The sequence below is a fragment of the Lontra canadensis genome, unplaced genomic scaffold, assembly GCF_010015895.1.
Source record: "Lontra canadensis isolate GAN:19392208 unplaced genomic scaffold, GSC_riverotter_1.0 scaffold61, whole genome shotgun sequence".
In the NCBI taxonomy this organism is placed as follows: Eukaryota; Metazoa; Chordata; class Mammalia; order Carnivora; family Mustelidae; genus Lontra; species Lontra canadensis.
In genome coordinates, this window is record NW_022631055.1 from 7,757,252 (window position 1) to 7,780,241 (window position 22,990).

A 22,990-nucleotide genomic window follows, 5' to 3' on the forward strand; every position below is an offset into this window, starting at 1 on the left:
TCCAAGTTTTGGCAATTATGAAAAAAGCTACTATAAACATCTGTGTGCCGGTTTTTGTGTAGACATAAGTTTTCAACTCCTTTGGGTAAATACCAATGGGTGTGATTACTGCACCTTATGGTAATAGTATGTTTTGTGGGGGTTTTTTGTTGTCATTGTTTTAAGATTTTAGTTATTTGTCCTAGAGAGAGAGAGAGAGCGCGAGCGAGCACAAGCGGGGGGAGGGCCAGGCAGTAGAAGAAGCAAGGAGCCTGATGCAGGACTAGATCCCAGGACCCTGGGATCACGATCTGAGCCGAAGGCAGATGCTTAACTGACTGAGCCACCCGGGCATCCCAAGAGTATGTTTCATTATGTGAGAAACCACCAAACTGTTTTCTGAAGATACTGTACCATTTTGCACTCCCACCAGCAATATACAAGAGTTTGTTTCTTTTTTTTTTTTAAGACTTTATTTATTTGTCAGAGAAGTAAAGAGAGAGTGAGCCCGAGCACACAAGCAGGAGGAGAGATAGGCAGAGGGAGAAGCAGACTCCCCACTGAGCAGGTAGCCCCATGTGGGATTCGATCCCAGACCCTAGGGTCATGATCTGAGTCGAAGGCAGACACTTAACTGACTGAGTCACTGAGGTGTCCCTATACAACAGTTTCTGTTGCTCCTTACCTCACCAGCATTTGGTGTGGTCAGCGTCAGGGGATTTTGGCCATTCTAATAGGTGTGGAGTGAGTCTCCGTGTCTTTCTAGTTTTTACCCTTGTCCTCTCCACCCCCACCACTCCTTGCAATAGCCTGTCTTTTCAAAAGGACCCATGGAATCTGAGGGCTGTGTAGTAGGTGACACAAACAAAGCAACATTAGATAAATGATAGAGTGAAAGGCTGAGAAAGGACTGGCTCGAGTCATATGGGAGCCCTGGGGAAAGGAGTCATCTGGCACACTTTCAAACCAATATTCTTTAAATAGCTGAGGGCAGAGAGAAATTCATTTTCTATTAATATAAAATGTATAGCTCTTTATGGTTAAAATAAAGAATTTATTACATGCATTGAATATAGCAATATTTCCACTTATTTGGAATTGTCTTTCATTTCACATTTTTCATTCATTTATAACTTGAACAGCAATAGTTACTCACCAAGCATGGGGTAAATTATAACTACAAAATCTTGCTCAAAATATATTTACATAGTCTTGTGTTTTTCTCCAGTTTATATGTCACAAAAATAGTTCTAACTTTTCTGAAGTTCTTGTTCTTTTTTTTTTTTTCATTTTTCTTACACAGTCATGGCTTTAACATGTAGAAAATAACCATCTGTCCCCCAAAACAGTGTTAAAAATTGGGAGTAGAATTCCAAATTCAAAGGCTACTCCCACCTCTTTTACTGATCAACTTACCTGAGGGAACATGCACACCTGTGTCTATGCCCCGGTTAGAAATCCAGGGCCATCTTATGAGTAAGCAAGCCAATGACCAAACTTAAAACTTAGATGAAGGCTGGCAGAGGCCAGGAGGACTAAGTGAGGTGTCTTGCTTTTCTAACCCCAAATCTAGCTCCTGTAACCCCCTCAAATATGCCAGAAGAAAGAAGAGTAGGAATGAGGGTTAAGAATAAGATTTATAGAAAGAGGTATAAGTAGCTGAGCACAAGTCCCCCTACCTGACCAGATGCCAGGATGATGTTGGCCTGCCAGACCTATGGAGCTGAGAACAGGAAGGGGAGAGGGGAGCAATGAGGCCTCCTTACCAGAGATAGCCTACCATCTTAGCCTCACTTCCCTGGAGACAATAGGTACAGAGCAGCCTGCTGCTCCTCTGGGTAAGAAATAAGACACTAGGGTTCATAAGAAAGGAAAGTGTCTTTCAGTGTCATGATCCTTCCCTCTAGTGAAGTGTCCCCAGAGTCTCTGACCAGATGAATCACTTCTTCCATGTGGAGGCTCTAACAAGAGGGTAAATAGAGGCAAAAGTTGGACTGAAGTTTCCTCTTTTGTGAGCTCTGGCAGAAAAGCTGAACAACCCCCCACATATCCCATTGTTTATTTTCTCTTTAACAACTGCACTTAATAAGCAAACGTTTGCTCAGCCAAGATTGTCCAACTAAGAAAGATCACCAGCTCCCTCGGTCATTACCACTGTTCCTCGCTATAACTTCCTGGGACCACTGAGATGCACAGTTAAGCTGGTCCCCCTAAGAGTTTCTGTAATGGGTCATAACAGATCATTAATCAATTTAACTTCAAGGCCACACTGCATCCTTGGCCAAATATTCACTCCCTAGTGTATTTCCCATCTGAAATCATACCTAGTCATACTGTCCAAAACTGGTCAACAGAGAAGATTGCTTTCAAAGGTCCAAATAAAACAACAAAGAATGATTGAAAACAGAGCAATGACAATAACAATAACAGAGAAATTCAAGTACAAAATGAATTCTTCTTTCTACCCTAAATTGAACTCCAAAGACTTTAAAAGTCCAAGTACTCTTCTCCCTAGTTTCCTGAGGCTTTCAGTTCCTGCCAGAAGATTCTCCTTTAAGTGCCTTGGAGTTTGGGTTCCTTCAGCAGCCACTGTACCCTGAGCCTTCTTCCTGAAGGTGTAGCACCTTCAGCACTCTCAAAATGCAGTAACCCACCCAAATCTCTCGAGTCCCACAAATGTAGAAGCAAATGTAGATTTTGCAGTGATGGCAGTTTGCAAACAAGATGATGTTCCTAAACATGGGGAGATGGAGAAGAGAAGGGAGTTGGGGAAAATCGGAGGGGGAGACGAACCATTGGAGACTGTGGACTCTGAAAAACAATCTGAGGGTTTTGGAGGGGTGAAGGGTGAGAGGTTGGGTGAGCCTGGTGGTGGGTATTGTGGAGGGCATGTATTGCATGGAGCACTGGGTGTGGTGCATAAACAATGAATTCTGGAATACTGAAATTTAAAAAATAAAAATTAAAAAAAAAAAAAGATGATGTTCCTAGGACCCTGTGAACAGATAGCCCCTCATTGCTGCCTATCAGAACCTGCAGCAAACTTAGTGTTACCTGGGGGAAGGGGCATAATGCATGGGAAACTAAGGATGAAAAGAGAACAGCTTTTTGGTTTCCACGTCGCAGGGATGCCTATTAAAACATGTCAGTTTTCCAACTGCTACATGTGAATTTAAATTCAGTTGTGATAAACTTCAAAACAAGAGGTTAACTGTGACAAAGAACGTAGTTGCTTTTAATGACATAGTTGACTTCCCATACAACATCTTCCTCCTTTTCCACAAAAACCTACATTTTTTTCTACAGACTCCCATTCCCTCCATCCGACTGACCACATCTGAGGCTATCAGGCCAAACTTGATTAGCCTATAAGTAATCCTCATCCTTGCCAGAGATTCGTTTGAGAAGGGACATAGAGCCCAAGTAGGTACAAAGAGACATGAGGAGGTTTTCAGTGGCAGCATCTCTAATGTCTAGATCACACTCAAATCTTCCTTCCTTCTCTTCTAATGTTTTGAACACTTCTATTTCCATTTCCTTTCTGAGTCTGGTGTTCCTAGCCTGAAAGACATGTCAAATGGAGGAGCCTGGTCTCCATCAAGTGACACAGCTTCTTTCTCCATGTGTGAACACAGCACCCCACATTTATAATAGGTGATTCTGTAGTGCATGCTTAGAGCCCTGCAGCTGATCTTTACATTACTGCTCCAGGCCCAAGACTTTTTAAACTTTATGACCCAGTTGCTGCCCACTGTTTTCCTGCTTTAGAACTCCTTAGGTCTATTAATCTTGCTAGCAAAATCTGCTCTCCTGAAATGTAGCTTAGCTGGATTATCACTCTCCACAGATTCCTGAATCTGAAGCTTCTATTGATGCTTCCAAAAGCGATCATCTCAGGATCCCAGAGGGGTCTAATATGTCTTCTGACATCTGCTCCTCCCCTAAACTCCACTTCCTCCAGCTCTCAGATTCTCTAGTCCTTAAGTAACTCTCACTACTTCGTGTATTAATTTCTTCCACTTATTTCTCTGTTCCTGTCCCATGTCTATCATTCTGATCCCTTTCAAGGAGGCCCAAGTGAATTTTAAAATTTTAACCTGTTACTTAAACACAGCCAACTCTTCCACTAACACAGATAAACCCCCAACTGCTGTCTTTCTTTTTCTTGCTAGGCATATGCATTCGTTTCCTGACCAAGTCCTTAGACTTTCACGTGAGAGGCTCCCATAGTGAAAAAACGCTAGAGCATTCTGCATCTGCCATAATATGCTCAGTTCAAATACTGCCTGAATGGAGAAATCCTGCAAGGGAGGTCTCCCACCAACGCGTGCCTGATCTTCAGCTGCTGTCATTCCGCCCAACGGTGGTGGTGTTGTCTTCAGTGTACCTTGTAAAAAAGTATCTAGTAGTATTCATTTTCTAGGCACATTTCCTTACAACAGCCTTACCTGCTTCCCTACATATAATGTCCGTGCAGTTTTTTTTTTAAGATTTTATTTATTTGTTTATTTTCGAGAGGGTGGAAGAGTGTAGGGGCATGGGGAGAGGGAGAGAGAGAATCTCAAGCAGACTCCCTGCTAAGCACAGAGCCCCATGCGGGGCTCCATCTCACAACACCGAGATCACGACCTGAGCAGAAACCAAAAGTTGGATGCTTAACTGACTGTGCCACCCAGGTGACCCGTGTCTGTGTAGTTTTGAAAGTCATCAAGTAAGGCCTCAAATAACACCAACATTGATGGCAATAGCGACAGTGGCTGACAGTTTACTGAGCCCCCACTATGCAACATGCATGATTCTCAGCATACTACAGGTATCAATTTACTCAGTCCTCCCAAGAATCCCATGAAGGACTATTATTACCCTCATTTTACAGATACAGAAACTAAAGCACAGAGAGGATAAGTAATTTTCCCAAAGCTAGACAACTAGTGAGTGGCAGAGTCCCTGTTAGTCTTCTGCTCTGATATCCGCCCACACATTGGTCACCTACCAGTTCTTCCATAATATAACTCACTTCTATCATTTAGCCTCATCTTCTCTCAATGCTTGGAAATTGGGTTCTGCTTTTAAAAAGCAAAAATAAAGATTTACAACTGCCTGTCACAGCCCATCCTAAATCTTGCACATAATTAATTTTTTAAGAGTGCTAGGTCTCTATTATTCCACAGGGAAGGGTATTAAAGTTCAAATCTGTAACTCTTTATAGATAACCTCTATTACAAGTATCATTGGACTGCCTGCTTACCAGGTTTTCCCCCATATACATTAAATTTAAATCCTTAGTTCCAAGTTAATTTTCACCGCTTAACTGATAAAATAATATCTGAGCATGTACTAAAGAATGAATTTCTGCAGCTTAGTGAGATAAGTCATTCATAATCTAACAAGGATATTTTAAACAGCTGGTTATTCCTTCAGGAAAACCATATTCAGATCAAACTAATTTCCTAAATGACATAAAAGGAGTGAGAGCTCTGAGGTGTCTTATGTAACTCACTGAGTGCTGATGGCTTGGGACTAGATGATGGAATGACAGAGGAAAGGGAGGCTGAATCTTTGACATGGTAAAAATTGCCATTAAAAAAAAAAATCACAGTAAATATCACCTGCTCGGTATTAAAATGATTAAAGGGCATTTTTCCCCCCATACTTCTATTGTGATAGGTTTTATAAACAAATAATTTAAAGTACACTAACCTGTTAAGCACCAGTAATTAGTTGAGAAAAACAAACACAAATGTTATTGAAGAGAGAGCAAACCCTGAGGGAATTTAGTCCTCTGAAATTATGCTAAGTGTCTACTGCACTCATTTTGGGAGACACCCATCCCAAATAAAAACCCCTTTACGTTTTTCTCCTGTTTTCTGTCACACATAATTTCTATAATAGCTAATTGACAGGATTACTTACTAACACAGGTGGACCAGGCAATGGATAACACTATCTGGAATACTTGGGGTTTTCATGGAAGAATTGAGCCTATAAACACCTGAGAATGGAATGGGTACTGAACTGGCAGATGGTAACTTTGCCACTAAGTAGTTATGGGATTTGGTTTTGTCACCTTACCTCTTTGGACTTTAGTTTCCCAATCTGTCCAATACAGGAATGAGAATTAAATGATCTCCAATGCCCATTCTAACAACTCCCAAGTTCCACAATTTTAAGATGGCTTTGAACACTTTGAACAAAGATTTGAACATTTAATTCCGTAAGATAGACTAAAAATATGTAGGAATGACAAGATATGGGGATAGGATATATGTTTTGTTATCTCCCAAAAGGTATTCCATTATTGTAAAACCAGTTTCTCTCTTGCAGTCTATCAGCCATCATGGCTCCAAGGAAGGGTAAGCAGAGCAGATGCCATTACAAGAATGAACAGGATATGGTACATAAGGAAAGCCCCTGACATACAAGAAGGAGAAAAATTCATCTCTTGTAGCCCTGAGGGATGATGGAAGGAAGAAAGGGGTACACGGAATTGGTAATCAGACCCAGAGTGCTTACCTTCCACCCCTTCTTAGTGTGGAAACTACAATTGGAGGTGTATAGTTCACATAGATTTGGGGAAATGCAAGGAAACCAGGGATAGTGGTTTGGCTCTCTGAGCATGCCTGTGAGAGTCTGAGTCCTCTAGAAACTCAGCTTTCAGTTTGATGGCTTGTTCAATATGACATAGGGTGAATCATGCAATATTGGTGGAGGGAGATGGCTGCATAGATAAGCCCAAAGCAAGGCTCCTGGCTCATCAAGGCCTACATGTGGTATTTAGGGAATCCGGAAGTTCCCATATATCTTCGTGAGAAGATAGAGTGGCACTGTGAGAATCAGTGGGCCTGCAGAGACCCAGGGTCAGTCAATACTGTGTGGCTGTGTACATACAGCAAATGGCTCGTGTAAGTACCTCAGTAAAGGAACTTGTATGATATCTCAAAAAAAAACAAAAACAAAAACAAACCAAAAAACCACCAAAAACAAAAACCAGAAATGGCCAATTTCACTTCTGAGGCTATCAGTTCTCCTTTCAGACCATAGCAAACACTCCATACATTCTGTGGGTAACACAAGGAATGGCAAGTGTGGCTTCCCTGATGCCATGTAAGCCTTCCCATCCCTCAGGGCTGCTACCAACCAACTAGTCACTGCGTAAATTAGAAAAAGACACTCCTTTCTCAAGACACTTTACTTCCACCTATCAAAAAATTGTCATAATATACTGGTTTTGTTAGAACAAGGCATCTTATTGCTACATGCCACAGAACTGTCATAATAAACTTAAAAATCTAGGATGCCAAAGACATGAAATCTATTCACCTTAAACAGCAACCCTCAACCTCCATATGTATCTTGAAATGAGAGGGAGGTGGGTAAATCTCAAAGATTCAATATCGATGTTTAAAAAAGAGAGAGATAATGTGGGGACTTGAGGTTAAACATTACAGAAAATAAACAAGTTACATCTTCTTTGTACATCTGAATTAATATAAGTAAATCTTCACCTCTGCCATGCCAAATTACAAATGCTTTATGCCCAAGATTTTTGCCTTTTATATTTATTTTTGGTATCTCCCGTAGCACCTTACATAGTCATGCAGATGGAACAGAAGGAACCAATAAGTGTTTGTTGAATAAAAAAGTAAATTTGTAGAAAAATCAGAATTATGGACCCATCTATAGGTATAATAGCAAGTAATTTTCCTTCCCACCCTGTATCTAACCAAATCTAAAATTTTACCCATTGGCATCTAGCTAACAACCATAAAAAATATGGAGTTCTTCAGTTGTTTTCTAACCTCTTTCTCAGATATTTTTTGAAGGAAACTTAGATCTCAGTTTCAACATTTTCAGGACCAAAGAGAGATCATCTCAAAACCACAGATCTTTAAAAATCGAAAACAGGATTGTCATCCAAAATAAGTTCTTATTAAAAGGTGAGGAGCCCTCATTATCTAGAAAGGTAGCCTGCGTTGAGTCACATAATCAAATCAGGGATTCAAACACCCTGCACAATAAAGGCTCCTCCTGGCCCCTCACTCCCCTCCTTCCCCGAGTACACACTTCTCTGCCTCTCAGCTTTACTTCATCATACTTTGTAAACCGCTTAATTATTTATGTCAAACCAGAGAGCAACAGGTCGAACCCAAATAAGAGAGAAATCATCCAAAGTTCTGAAAACCAGAGAACCAGGTAAATTGCCAATTTTACCATATACATAAAACGGTAAACAAAAGGGAGAGCCGAGCGAATTGAGAAAGGGTACTTTTTCCGTCTTCACAACAAAAGCTAGGGAATAAAAACGCGTTTTCCTTGGGGACAGATTATGCTGAGGGGACCAGATACAAAAGATAATTCCTCTTGGGGTTTTTCCGTTCCCTTTGAGTTTGCGGGACCTAAAAAAAAATTTTTTTTTTAATCACATAAGCAATCATAATCTCAGCACATTTACTTCCTTTTCCCACATATTATTTTCCTGAACATTATCTAGACCACGTTTCCAAAAGAGAAATTGACCAAAGGTCTATTAAAAATGTTTTCAAGACTTAGGTGACTCCTCTTAGGCTGCGATTAGGAAAGTACTCCAAACTTCGGTTACAAGCTGAAAGCTCAGTGAATTGGATCTCCAAGGTTTGCAAATACCCTCAGCTGGGCTAAAGGGCACAGAATCTCTAGCGCTCCCTACAGCTCACATTTTGAACCTACCTACCACAGAAAACGCGAGTTACCAAGGATCGGTTCCCTGGCTCCACTTTTTTCTCTGGTTAAAAATCGGGTGAAGGTGGTGGTGGTGGGGGTAGGACTGAAAAGGCGAACCAAAGGATTAATCACTTCTCCCCATTACATCAGCAGCCCCCGCCCTTTCCTCCGAGAACCTCCTCTCCTAGAATCGTCGCTACGCACTAGCGCTCTCTTCGCCCACCCCCCGCTCTATTATATGCCCTGATACCTCCCCATTATCACCCGCCCCACCACACTCCCCCTTCCCTCCTTCCCCCTCCTTGGCGAGGGAGGGAGGAAACCCGAGAGAGGAAACAGGGCGTTGAAGGAAGGGTCTTCGCCATAAGAGCGGAAGCCCCATTGGCCTGAAGGTTGTACGGGAGCTCTCCATTGGCTGCTTGGCTAGAATCCCCGCCCCTCTGCTTCCCCGCCCATTCACCCCTCCCCCCGCCGCCCCGCGGCCCTCCCCCGCGCCCCTGGCCAGCCCCGCGGCGGGGAGGGACCCACTGGGCGAGTGGAGGCTCCGGCGATGTCAATGGCTCCTCCTGCCACGGAGCAGCAGCAGAAGCAGCGGCGACGGGGTTGAGGAGGAAGGAGGAGGAGGAAAGGTTTCTTTAAGGAGGAGGAACGACGACGCCTCTTTTTCCCTCTATCTCCTCCCTTCACACTCATTTCCCCTTCGCCTAGGAGAGAAGGGGGGGGAGGAGAGAGAAGAGGCCGAAGAAAGAGAGAAAAAATTCCTCACAGAAATCTCTTTCAGGGGGTGTGGGGGTAGGAAGAGGGAAAAAAAAAAAAAAAGAGCCGGGCGCCCCCTGCTCCCTCCCTCCCTTCTCTCCCTCTCTTCTCCTCCTTCTCCCTTCCTCGCCCGCCCGCCCACTCCCCCCGCCGCCGGAGACGCCGCTCGGGAGTCGGCGGGACCGGAGTCTGTCTCCTCACCCGCCGACGCCGCGCTTCGCCCCGGGATCCCCAGGCGGGCGGACGCCCTTTCTTTCTTTCTCTCGTTCTGCCCGTCTTTCTGTCTCCGTCCCTCGCGGCCGCCCCGCCCGGCGGCCTCGGCCTTCCCCGTGCGTCAGGCCCGCCCGCCCGGCCTCGCTCGGTCTCTGTCCGTCTCCGCGGGCCTTTCTCTTGACTCGGGGTCTAGCTCACCCCCTCCGCCCTTCCCATCTCCCCTTCCCCTCGCCCCCTTTCCTTCCTCCCCCTCCCCAACCCCTACTCCTGCCCCGGAGCTCGCTGTGCGTGTGTGTGTGTGTGTGTGTCCCTCCGCCAACGCCGCCACCTCAGCCCGGCAAATGAACTCCGTCCGAGCCGCCAACCGGAGACCCAGGCGAGTGTCGCGGCCGCGCCCGGTGCAGCAACAGCAGCAGCAGCCCCCGCAGCAGCCGCCGCCGCAGCCGCCCCAGCAGCAGCCGCAGCAGCAGCCTCCGCCGCCGCCGCAGCAGCAGCAGCCTCCGCCGCCGCCACCGCCGCCTCCGCCGCTGCCCCAGGAGCGGAACAACGCCGGCGAGCGGGGTAAGGCCGCGCTCCCTCCCCGCCGCCCGCCGGCTCGGGCGCCGGCCGGCCGGGACCCGCGGGGAGGGAGGCCAGGGCGGGCGGGGGAGGCCTGTGCGCCCCCGGGCTGGGAGACGGAGGCTGAGCGGAGGCGGGTCCCCGGCTGCCGCAGTGTCAGCCCGGCCCGGCCTCGGGCGGGCAGGAAAAGCCGCGGCTTCCCCACTCGCCCGGGCTCTAGCTCAGGCCGCGCTTTGTTTGGTTGCGGGGGCTCGGCACCCTCTACCCCCACCCATCCTTTGGCTTCTCGCCTGGTTCACGGACCCCGCAGGAGTCTGTTGGTGGCTAGGGTGGGGGGCGGCAAAGGGTGGGATTTCTCCCTTTTCTACTGCCTTCCACGTTTAGCCTCCCTCTTCCTAACAGAAGGCGCGGGGGGGGAACAACTGGGAGTGATCGGGCGGTGGGGCTGGCTGGGGAACTTGTTTTCCCCCTTTTCTCTGTTAGCCTCCCCCTTCCTGTGGAGGAGGGGGAGGGGGAGAATCCGAGTGGTCTGTGGTGTTGGCCGGGGAACTTGTTTCCCCCACCCCCCTTCCTAGTCACGGGGTAGGGGCAGCAGCGACTACTCTCCCAACCCCACAATGTTTGCTGCGCAGTTTGGCTTTAGTTACAGAACCCCTGGGAAGGACCCGTTAAATCAAGACCTTTAAATAAATAAATATAGAATCCATCGGCCATTTCCAGCCCCCTCCCTCGCGTGCAGTGCAGTTACCCTGCCGCTCTATCGACCACCCCTCTCGCCTGTCCTCCCTTAGCGAACCCCTACGCCACTGTACTACCCTCCGTCTCCTAGTGGGGTTTGAACGCCCCTTCCTTCGAACTGGCCCCTTGGGAGAGTGTGAGTGTGTGCTGTGTCCAAGGCCTAGTGAAATGTGTCATTTGGACCCAACTGTGCAGCTCTGTCTGGTAACCACCATTGTCTAAGGGCTGAGGCTCCCGGGGGTTGGATTCTTGGTTTAGCAAAAATAATGTTCAGTTCTACTTTGATGATGTGGTTATTTTGGGAGGTTTATGGGGGTAGGGTGTTGCACCTTGGTCTCCAAACGTAACTATTCTCAATTAATTAGCTGCTCTCGGTGGGGTGGAGGTCAGTACCATATTTATGTGTACGGTTGTTTTAAGGAGGAGGGGAATTGTTAGGAGACATTTTGCGTGTTTTCGTTGGCGGATTAAGGTTAATTTTACATGCATTGGTTGTCATACCTCCTTTGATTCAGGGAATTGAGATGAAATGCCTTTTTAAAAATTACACATTCTTTGTTTAAAACTGTTTCAGTGTTGTACTTTAGGAAAATACTTAAATGGAAGAGAGATGATTATCTGAGAAATAGTTCAAAGGGTTTTCACTAGTCACTGTTACAGATAGTCTTTGAGAAAGCAGTTTGTTATATGTTGCTTGAAAGAATGTGATGTTTCAAGCCAGTTAGAGGTCTTGTGTAACATTATTGGCAGATATGTTTTAATGATTCTTTGATACATTTACCGTTTTTTTGAAAATTAAAAATATTTATAGTTTCATCATGTCCTTTCACATTTGCATATCAGGGTTTTCCTGTGTTCCATTCAAATAATACTCAAGTCTCCTTCCACTATATGTTGTCTCACAAAATTTTTTGAGAAAACCAGTGACACTAGATTGAAATCCTAGCATAGTAAGGATTTAATTTCTAGAAGTAAGTGTTTTCAAGATGTAGTGATTTGTTCATACCATTAGGGCTGAATCAAATCTGTTTGACCAAACTTAATTTAGTCTCATTACATATTTTAAATTATTTATTCTGAATCTACTTTTCACGATGTGTGTAATTTCAAACTTCGTTGAGGTGCTTTTATCTTGGATACTTTTCTTCATTTGTGTGAATTGTTAGCTGCTAAAGTCTGTTTCCTTTTGAAGTAAAGTGGCTTGGTTGTTGGTATTGGCATGCCAGAGTGTCAGTTTTCTTTTCATTCATGTATGTAAGCTGACTGACAAAGATGTTCATGAAATCAGGATTTCAGTATGTAGCTAATGAAATAGTAAATCAGATGCACTGTGGAATTGTTGCTTTGCTGCAGCTAGTAGAAACTGTTCAGGAGATTCTCTGTTGGCACAGAGAGGACAAGAGCTTGCTGATTAGCCTTCAGGGAAAATGCTGTGGGTCTTTTAGAGGGCAAATAAATGGCTTTAAAATGAATAAAACATTAAGGTAAATTAAAAGACTAATAAAGTTTTTGCCAGATTTATTGAAATATGTAATTCTTCAAAAATTGGCGGTTTGATTATTTTTTTAAAATGTATAGTTCACATAACGATCAGAATTTAGCCAAAGGAATACTCTTTATTTTAAAAAGTTTTATGGAGCATGTGGAGTGTCTCTATTTTTGGTTTGGATAGGAGAGGTTCTGTTGTTTAAGAATATGCTGGGTTTCATAATTTTGACAAGGTAATTAAGGAACTATAGCTAACACGTGCGTGTGTGTTTTACTTTTTTTTTTTTTTTTTTAACTAACCCTTAATAGATACGTAACTTTTATATTAGAGTTTGGATAGAGTTACATAATGGTGGATCAGAAAGCTTTCCTCTTTGGGAATTGAAGTCACTCACTGTTTTTAAGACAAGTTAACTCAGTCTATATATTTAACATAAAGAATAGATTTTTGGCTTTTTAATGGTAATAGAGTAGTTACAAGATAGTTTTGTTTTTGTTTTTTTTCCCCCAAGCAAAAATTTTGTCAGGGCTGGTTTTTAGTTGCTTATTCACCCACGAGTTAATTGGTCTAAAAACTTCCCTGATAATGTCCTTACACACACACACACTTTCTTGTATATCTAATGGCCAATGTTTGAAGTAGAAACAGTCTAATAGAGTGAATTCTTATGAGGACTTTCCAAAGCCTTCCATGGGGGAGAACTACTTATAACCCATATTGGGAAATAATTGATTTGGGTGTTGAATGTAATGCCGTCTTCACTCACATTATCTGAAATGGCCCACTGTCTTAATATGGAATATATTTTGGTCTTTTAGTTAAGTTCCAGAGTTTAGGATTTCACATACCACTTTGGTAGAAAATAATTTGTTTTGCACATAGGTACTCTTTGGTAATACATTTCAGACTTGGTGAATCTGGAAGTAGTGTGGGGTTAGTTTTTTTATATTTATTTTCTTCTAAAAGGATTTAGCTTTTGCAACTTGTTCTGATGAATTTATTTTGATTTCTCATTGGTAGTCTTTTTCTAGGGGAAGTATGAGGAAAGCTTACAAGCCTTCAGAAGTGCTGTGTATTCTGAGCACTTTTAGCTCATAGTTAAAATTGATTGGTTTGAATAGGTAATGAATGCGCGTAATTTAAAATTGCAGAGTTTTTTGCCTACACCTGCCTCCCATACCAAATTCTCCTACCTGGAATCAATCCTTGTTATCAGTTTCTCATTTATTATGTTTTAATAAAAGATGAAATTTGACAACTGAAAATCTTAATATGGAAGTTTTTGAAAATAGGTGTAGTTTTTTTCTGGCTGGAAAATTCATAAGATTCTTTTGAAGTTCTGAAATTTTATGTAATCATTTATAGTTAAAGAAATTTAATGAATACAATATATTAATGAATATTGCTATTAATTTCTAGTCTGAAATAATCATAAAGAGTAAAATAGTAATCACATCTTTTTAATTTCATATTTGTGGGATAAAAATCTCACCTATGACCCTGGAATTACAGGGTTCTGTTTTAACTAAACTTACTGAAGTAATTGAATACATATAGGATTACATGAAATATTCCTGATGGAGCTACGTATTTATAATATGCAGCATCCAGAATACTCCTTAGCATTCTAGTCTTGCATGCTAATCATACTTTCTGTGGGCTTATTCTGTCTCATGATATTTTACCTTCAGGTTCTTCAGAATAAGGAACTTACAGAATACAAGAATAAGGAACTTCTGTAACCTTTTTTGATGGAAGAGTTCTGGACAAGGGACATGATTTTTCCTTTTTTAGGGATTAAGTACTGTGGGGCACTGCTCTCCCTCCTTGTGGCTAAAGCTTCAAAATATTTACATCCATGAAAGGAAGATGTCACCCAGGGTTTTGTTTTGTTTTGTTTTTTAATGTTTGGGGTGGGGTAGAGGAGATCCTTTTTTCTCAAAGCTTACAAATTATTTGAGGGGTAGGAATGAGGTGGTGACAATGCCAGTGTTAAAGTTCTGCTGATGAGGCCTATGGGTTGTTACTATACTGCTTTTCTCTTTCTTTACTGGAAGTTCTGGCAAACCCATGGACAGGTCAGCCAATTTGGAGACCTACCAGGTAAGGCAAGAACTACCAGTAGATAATGATCTGTTAGGACCCCTGAACTTGAATTTGGCAAAATTCAAGGCTAGTGAGTATTTTCTCAGGGTCCCTCTCCCTTTATCTTAATTTTGAAGCTAAACAATCTATAATAATGAATTATTTTAACTTGAGGTTTTTTATTGTCCTCCAATTTATTCCTTTTTTTTTTTTTTTAAAGATTTATTTATTTATTAGAGAGCACAAGTGGGGTGGAGGGACATGGCAGAAGTTAGAACCAGACTCCCCACTGAGCAGGGAGCCTGATGCAGGGCTTGATCCCAGGACCTCTGGGTCACAACCTGAGCCGAGAGATTCTCAGCCAACTAAGCCACCCAGCTGCCTCATATTCCTAACTAGCACATTACTCTTATTTTGTGTCTATCTTGTCCCACTAGTCTCTGAAAGATTATTTTATTTTAGACTACTAATTTAATCAGCTCTTTGAATTGCATTCTCCACTTCCAGAGAGTTCCAGTTTATGAGAGGTTGCTGACCAGGTACCCCCAAATTGTAGTTGTTAACCTTTGAAAATAAAATAGTAAGCAAAATAGAAGAGTTGAGACAGTTGGACAGGGTGATATACTTCAGAGTTACAGCTAACTAAATGGGGGTTCTAATCCTGGCTACACCATCAAGAGGCTATCTGACACAGGGCAAGCAGTATAAACTCTTGGAGCCTTACTTCATTATCTTTAAGGTGGGGATGATAATACTTGCCTTATAGAATAATTATTGCTGAGAGATGTAAGTATCTAGCACTCGATAGATGCTCAATGAATGGCAGCTTTTAAAAATATTAAAAATAATAGTAAGGAATGAAATCGGTTGTATATAAAACTAATGTGCATGAGTCGTTAATTTCTGGTATACCCCAAAATGCAATCTAGGTGACTTTGGATAACCTTAAGGAAACTGGCTTATAATTATAAGTCATTAATTTTATACCTAATGAATTGAAATATTCTTTAAGACTAAGGAAACAGAAGAAATGGGCATTGAGAATAATAATATCAAACATAGGTCTCTTTCTGCTTATGTTGTAGAGTCTGTCAGATACTTTCTTATACACTATATCATTTAACCCTTTTAGCAGTTCTGTAAGATAGACATTAATCAGCACTGGATATTCATAGTAAATAGAGAAAAATTTCAAAATTGAAATATATCACTGAGTCTTCCCATAAACGAGGAGATAATTCTGCGTTTGGCAGAATGTCTTCACACTTAGGGGAGAGAATAACCTAGCCTTTGAAGTACATCTGTCCCCTATCTTATCCCCTCTATTCTTATTGAAGGCTGGTACCATAGTCTGATGCCATCAATTGTTAAATATCTGCTTTCACATTTTCTAGGTAACCTTCGAATCGTAATTTAACCTCTAATGTAGATATGTCCCCAGAAGAGATTGCCCTGATTGGCCAGCGTGTTTTTCCAGCTTATTGAGATCACTAAGCGTTCAAAAAGGGGTAGATTTCCCTTGAATAACTCATAATTATGAATAAAAGGTTTTAAGTCATTTTAGCTCATGGTAATAGCCTAGACTATTTCAGGAAGGAACAAAATATGAGTTAAATGCTACTTCAGTGGTAATTTTGACAGGTTTGTGGACTAAATATTCTCTTGTCACCAAAGCTTGCTGTCTTTAGATACATAGCCTGGGCCGTTTATATGTGTTAGGTTAACACAAGAAATGTGTGTAAACTTGATCCTTAGAAAATAGAGAAATGAAACCAACTAACTTCTCTTAAGTAATTTATTTTAGTTTAAGGAAATATAAAAAATACTTTAAAAATGAGTACATTAATTGTGAGTTTGTTTTTTAAAAAACCCAAATATAATAGTATAGTAACGCAAATTTAAGTTCTGTATGTTACTTGCTTACTCTCCCCAATTTCTAAAGGTCCAGTTGTCAAATGTTTAGCCCTTCAAATGAATGGAAAATCGTGTAACTATGTTCAGAAAAAAAAAAAAAATGCTTAAATGCTGTTCTCACAACTGGTGGCTAAACCTTTAAAAACATTATGTATTACTTGCACATATTTTGAGAGAAGAGATACATTCATCTTTTTTGTGAAGAGAGCCTACTTTTTTCTCAAAGCTTTGAAATTGAGTGATAGAAATGGGTAATATCCGTGCTTTTAAATTATTTTTCTGGTAACAGTAAAAGTCTTAGCTTCACTGTTTTCTTCTAGTGTGCATCAACACTCATGTACCACATGGTCAAGTTAGGTTGTGTCAAAATCTTTTGACTTTTGAAAGTTTTTCCTCAGAGTGGAATTAACTGGCTATTGTAGGGGTTCAGTCTTTGGTATTGATTTCTTTAGTACCATGTATTGATAATGGACTTAAATCAGTTTAGCCTTTGCTGGTTTGCTGGCTTGAGTTTAGATGTAAGAATTCTTTTTTACACTCAAGTATTGATTTTGTATCTTACATCTACAGTGTATAACATAGTATGTATGAGACCACACGGCTTTATGAGAATCTGACACTCAGGAGGAAGCAGGTGGGGAAGAGGAAGAATATATAACTCTTTTTTTATTCACCTGTTCTATTTTGAGTTGCACAGGGTTGGTATATATATGTCATTAGTAATCGTCTCTTCCCACATAATCATACGTCTTTGTCGGGGGGGAAGCTTTAAGGAAAATTAGAAGTGGTATAGAATTTAGCAAATGGAAAGGAGAAATCATTCCAGGTTTGTATCACGGTAGAGAGAAAGGATAGAGTAAAGGTGTTTGAAAGAAATGGAGGTGGGTGAGTACACTGTGTTTTCAAATTGAATGTTATTGGCAAAGTGAATGGTGAAAGAAATTGTGAAATCACTCATTTTTCTGTTAAAAGTAGCCACAGATCTAATGAACAGTTGTGTGTAAATGACTGATAACTTCATAATCCTTTGAAATGCATTTGCATTTTTAAGAAACTGATCACTTAGTCAAATTTTGGTATTTTAGACCCAGTAAAAGAGATAGAAATAAGTGATTTGGACAAAGACCTTTTGGGTAAGAGTGCTTGCTTCCTCACAGACAAAATAAGCATGTAGAGGAGGAAGAGGGATGGAAGAGTCTTGGAAGAATCACTTACCTTACACATTTGTTGTTTTTCTTCATCTACTTCTGACCCTAAAATTTTTCTTAAAAGTTTCACTTTGTATTTTCTCAAAAGACTTAATTTGGGGTTGGTATGGGGATGGGGAGAAGAAAAAGAATTAGAGCAGGTAGGAGTGGCAATATGTATGTGTCATTTAAATTAGCAGTGGTCATTCTATATATAATTACATATATACATATACTATGTATAATTACTTAAATTGTCAAACTAATTTTATTAGATTTTTTTGAACTAAGGTTTTAATGAAAGTATACAAGTGCTCAAATCATTGGTGTATAGCTTGATGACTTTACACAAAGTAAACACCGCTGTGCAGCCAACAATACCCAGATCAAGAAATAAACACTACCAGAATCCCAGAAGTGGTATTCATCCCATCCCAGCATTCCCCCCTCCGGGTCTTCCCACTCATTATTCCCAACCCTGTCTTTCTAACTGCTTGGATTAGTTTTGTCTGTTGAATTTTATATAAATGTAATCACCCAGTATGTATTCCTGTGTGTCTGGCTTTTTCACTCAGTATTTGTTTCATCCATGTTGTTGCTTGTATCGATAGTTTGTTCATTCCTGTTGCTGTATAATACTACATTGTATGAGTGCACTACAATTTATTTATTCAGTGTACGATTAATAGACATAAGAGTTTTCATCTTTGGCTCTCAGAAATAGTGCTGCTATGAGCATTTTGTGTATATCTTTCAGTGAACACATGTACATACTCCTGGTAAGTTTTATACCTCAACATTATACCATTAGTTACCTTTTCCCAGAGGCAGAGCTTCCACTTACATGGAAGCTTTAAGACAGATATGAATATGGCATCTCGTAATTAATGTTGCTGAAACAGTAGATTTTATTTCAGATATTAGTGTTTTTCTTAAGTCTTTGAGTATGCTCTAAGTCCAGCGTTAGAAGTTTACTCATCAATTTAATATAATTTAATATACTATACTAATATACTATAATAATATACTATAATTTTCCCCAAGTTGAGGAGGAAGGAAGTCTTTTTAAATTAGGAATTTTCAAAAATACTGTGGACTTTAATTTGTGATTTACTAAGCCTTCATTCCAAACATTATTTTTTTTGCTAGTGTCGTAAATACTTTTTTTCTCCATTTCAGTTTGGAATCTTCTTTCTTACTACTTTTAAGCTTATCCTTTTAACTCCAGTGAAAATATTTTGCTTTTATTTGGTTAATTGTTTCACTTTTTATTTTTTCTGCGTATCTTGATTATAAACATAAAATTATAAATATAAAATTGTAAAACATTTATAGAAATATTGGGGCATATTTTGTTTTCAAGTTGTTTTTCTAGTCCTTGTCCAGATCTATCAGTTCTTGATGTATAAGAAGAAGGTGTAAAAGGGCTCCCTCAACTGTGCCGAAATGCTAGTTACTGGCTCATAAGCTCATATTCCCCACCATACAAATATCCCCAGAATGACAGGCCATCAGTGGCTGAGATGGGGTCTGTTTTTAAGGAATCACTTGCTTGAAACTGATGGTATGGTAGCCTTAGGTACTAAAAAGAGTAAGATCTTTGTGTCTGGCAGTTCAGTGTTAGTGCTAACAGTTTTCTTTCTTGTCCACAACAAGCAGTGTGGAGGAGACTCCTTTCTTCCTCCCTTCCTTCTTTCCTTCCCTCCCGCCTTCCCATCCCTTCTTTCCTTTTTTACATAATGTAGCGACATTGAATAAATGTTGCTGTTAAGTTTGGGGAGAATGAGCCTGAGCTTTTTCATCCAAGCAGCTTGTTTTTAAAGAAACTCTTAACTATAGAGAACAAACTCAGGGTTGCTGGGGAATAGGGTAATGGGGTGGTGGGCATTAAGGAGGGTGTTTGATGTAATGAGCACTGGGTGTTATAAGCAACTGATGAATCACTAAATTCTACCCTGAAATTAATAATACACTATATGTGAACTAACTTGAATTTAATAAAACCAAAGATTTTTTAAAAAAAGCAAAAACAACCAAAAAAGTGGCTTTTTTTTCTAGAATGGTTTCTTAATCCCATTTCTAAAGTAGGGGATTTTGGATGAGGTGACTTCTGAGATGCTCTAAAACTTTCTGTATCATTTAAATTAACAGTATAAATCATTGAGGTCTGAATTTGTTAGGTATTATACAGACATGGTTCTTTTATGGAACTTATAGTTGAATTAGATGCTAGATTTAAATAACATTCAAAATCAAAATGAATTGAAAATAAACATGTTGATATCGTTTTGTCCTCTGATAAATATTTTTAAGGATGAGGGTGCGTGCGCGCGTGCGCGCGCGCACACACACACACACACGTATACTCTTACATGTACATACACCATACCAGAGTTTTGTTTGTAACTTTACCTGTCCACTTTTTCCAAGACCTGAGTCTGTTGGAGAGTCTTCTATGAAATGCTATTAAGATGAAGGTTTGTTATGACCCCCTGCGGTCTGACACGTGTTCTACCCTTTAATCATTTATCGAATTACCTTTGTGCCACAATTAGAAAATTGTTGCAGGGGATGCTTGGCTGGCTTAGTTGGTAGAACATCCAACTCCTGATAGCAGGGTTGTGGGTTCAAGCCCCACATTGCGCATGGAGCTTACTTAAAAAAAAAAAAAAGTTGCAGCCCAGAGTTTGAGCTAAGTTATAGCATGCTTATGTAAATGATTAAGAAAGAAACATGAGCCTACTGAAGGAAATTACCTGCAGATTTGGGGTCATTCATCTTGTTTTCATGGTGTCTTCCTTCTTCATTGCATTCATTATTTTGCCCTTATATCCAGAAACTGAAAGCAGACAGACAGGTCTAAATTAGATTGTATGTTGCCAGAATCTAACATCTTCAGTTGCAGAGATAAAACAACACTTTAAGTTTCTTTATATCATCTGTAGCCCCACATACAAGTAGTTACAACTCTCAGGGTGCCTTTACGGATTTTTTTCTGATGCTGTCATAGTCCCTACTGCAGTGTCTCACAGGAAGCCTGTCTTCTCTTTCTGAGTCATTTGATTTGAGAACCTCTTAGCTGAAATCTTTAAAGCTGAAAAACTTAAGCTGAGAGAGTTGGGTGTAGTGAGCTTGTCTAGGGTTTGTAAAGTTAATTCTGGTTTTAGATGGCTAGAAAAATGTTACAAACCAATCATAGACATGCATTGAGAACATATACAGTACACGCTGTGAAACTTGGAATATGCACTTTTGATTTTTTTGAAGTGTCAGAAAATTTTTGGTAAAATGTTAGCAGTAGTGTCTTGGAGTGGTGGAGGTAAGGTGGTTTTTGTTACTTTTTCTTCATTTATTTGGTTTTTAAATACTATATATGGACTTTGGAAGGAAAGAGGTTTGTGTTTTTAAAAAGATTTTAATAGTTGTGATTGTGATGTGAACTTAGAGTAGTTGGTCTGATGATAAAGTTCTCACAGGTCATTTTAAACTTGAATAAGAGCTTAATTCTCCATTCTTTGTGTTTTAAGTGCTTATGAATTTATGGACATTTTTAGCTTTTATATCCACAGCAACTTTAGGATAATAATTGTGTATTTATATCATTTATTGGAGATGAAGATAACTGACGATAAAGTCAGAATTCAGAATTAAATTTGTTACTTGAGACTTCAAGCCAGTGCTTCTCTCTTTCTAGGATAAGTTTGTGACCTTAGGTTATGTAAATACAAGTACATAGAAATAATATTTTAATTACTTTTGTGGCTGAATGATGGAAATTTAGTGTGCACACAAACTGGGTATTAGAAAGAAAAGCAAAACTAATACTGGTCATAAAAGGTGGCTATTTCTTTTGTACCCTGGTGGTATGGACTCCTGTCTGATGATTTTATGTGGAAGATAATTTCTTCTCAAAAAACTGGAGTTAGCCCTGAAAGAATTAGTGACTGTCAGTTTATTAAGTTGAAACAGATTGCTAAGGGAAATTGTTTCACCATTATCAGTTAAAAAACAACAAACCAACCTAGGGCCCTTTGTAAGATACTATATTCTTAGACGTTTTGGATTATGGGACCCGGTGTGTTTGAGAATAAATAAGAACCGGCAGTGGCTTTCAAAAAATATGGGTCTTTGCAGTCTAAAATTAGTTACTAGATTTGGAATTAACTTACCTCACATTTGACCAGTCTTCTGATCATCTTATAGACTACTTGTAAGCATTAAGAGAAGACTTTTTCTTATTAGAAAATATACTAAAAACCTTCATTGAAATAGGTGAACTGTTCTGTTTTGTTTTGTTTTTAAAGGGGCTGTAGAATGCCTGGGTGGCTCATTCAGTTAAGCATTCTTTGGCTCAGGTCATGGTCCCAGGGTCCTGGGGTCAAGCTGTGTCTCAGGCTCCCTGCTCATCTGGGAGTCTTCTTCTCCCCTGTCTCTCCCCCACCCCAGCTTGTGCTCTCTTGCATGCTCAGTCTCTCTCAAATACATAAATAAAATCTTAAAAAAAAAAAAAAAAAAAGGTAAAAGTCGGGGCCACTAGGGACACCTGGGTGGCACAGTCTCAGGTAAGTATCTCACTTTTGATTTTGGCTCAGGTCATGATCTCAGAGTCACGAAATCACACCCGGCATCAGGCTCTGCAGTCAGTGGGTAGTCTGCTTTTCTCTCCCACCCCCCACATGCTTTCTTTCTAAAATAAATCTTTTTAAAAGGGGCTGGGGCTAATCGGTCATTAAGTGTAGGTTCTAGATAGTAATCAACATAGTTTTATGAAGAGCTGATTACAAGTGAACTTAGATTATTCTCCTGAAACAGTGACTTTGGTAGCTGAAGAAGGAACAAGAGCAGCATAGGTGGATTTAAATACAGCTTTTATTTTATGAAGTAGTCATATTGGTGTTGTGATAGTTGGGAAATTTTTAAAAGTTGTATAATGTGGAAGCTACCAGTTACAAAAATACTGCTAACCATTTTGCAGACAGGCATTTAGTAAATAGTTCTGTTTCTCTCCAACTTCCTTTTCTGGACCAAGATTTGTTCATATAATTACTAATTTAAGTTATTAAGCATATTAAGTTCATAGATAATTTTTAAAAATAGGCTGGGGTTAAGTATCTGAAAAACCAAGAATAGAAATCAAATTACTCGGAATGGTCTAAGGAAAAAAAGTACCTTCATCTTTATAGAAACAACAAAAAAGTGAGTAGTCACTAGAAATGTTGAACCAGAACTAAATAAAGCAGAAAACAATATGGACTACAATTGAATGAATCATCGTAAAGTGTGTTTATGTGTGTGTAAACACATGATACCATTTTATAATAGTAAGACTTGTAAAATGTTGAAGTGGTTGAAAAATATGTCTATTAGAAAA

At 40.3% G+C, this 22,990-nt stretch overlaps 1 protein-coding gene across 1 annotated transcript in view; it reads left to right on the plus strand.

Moving 5' to 3' along the window:
* The first annotated feature begins 9,186 nt into the window (after positions 1 to 9,186).
* Positions 9,187 to 22,990, plus strand: part of FBXO11 (F-box protein 11) — an 89,063-nt gene continuing 75,259 nt past the window's right edge. Inside the window, exon 1 of the mRNA XM_032877846.1 lies at positions 9,187 to 10,209. Coding sequence (XP_032733737.1) covers positions 9,990 to 10,209 — 220 coding nt within the window. The 5' untranslated portion in view covers positions 9,187 to 9,989. The remainder of the gene's footprint in view (positions 10,210 to 22,990) is intronic.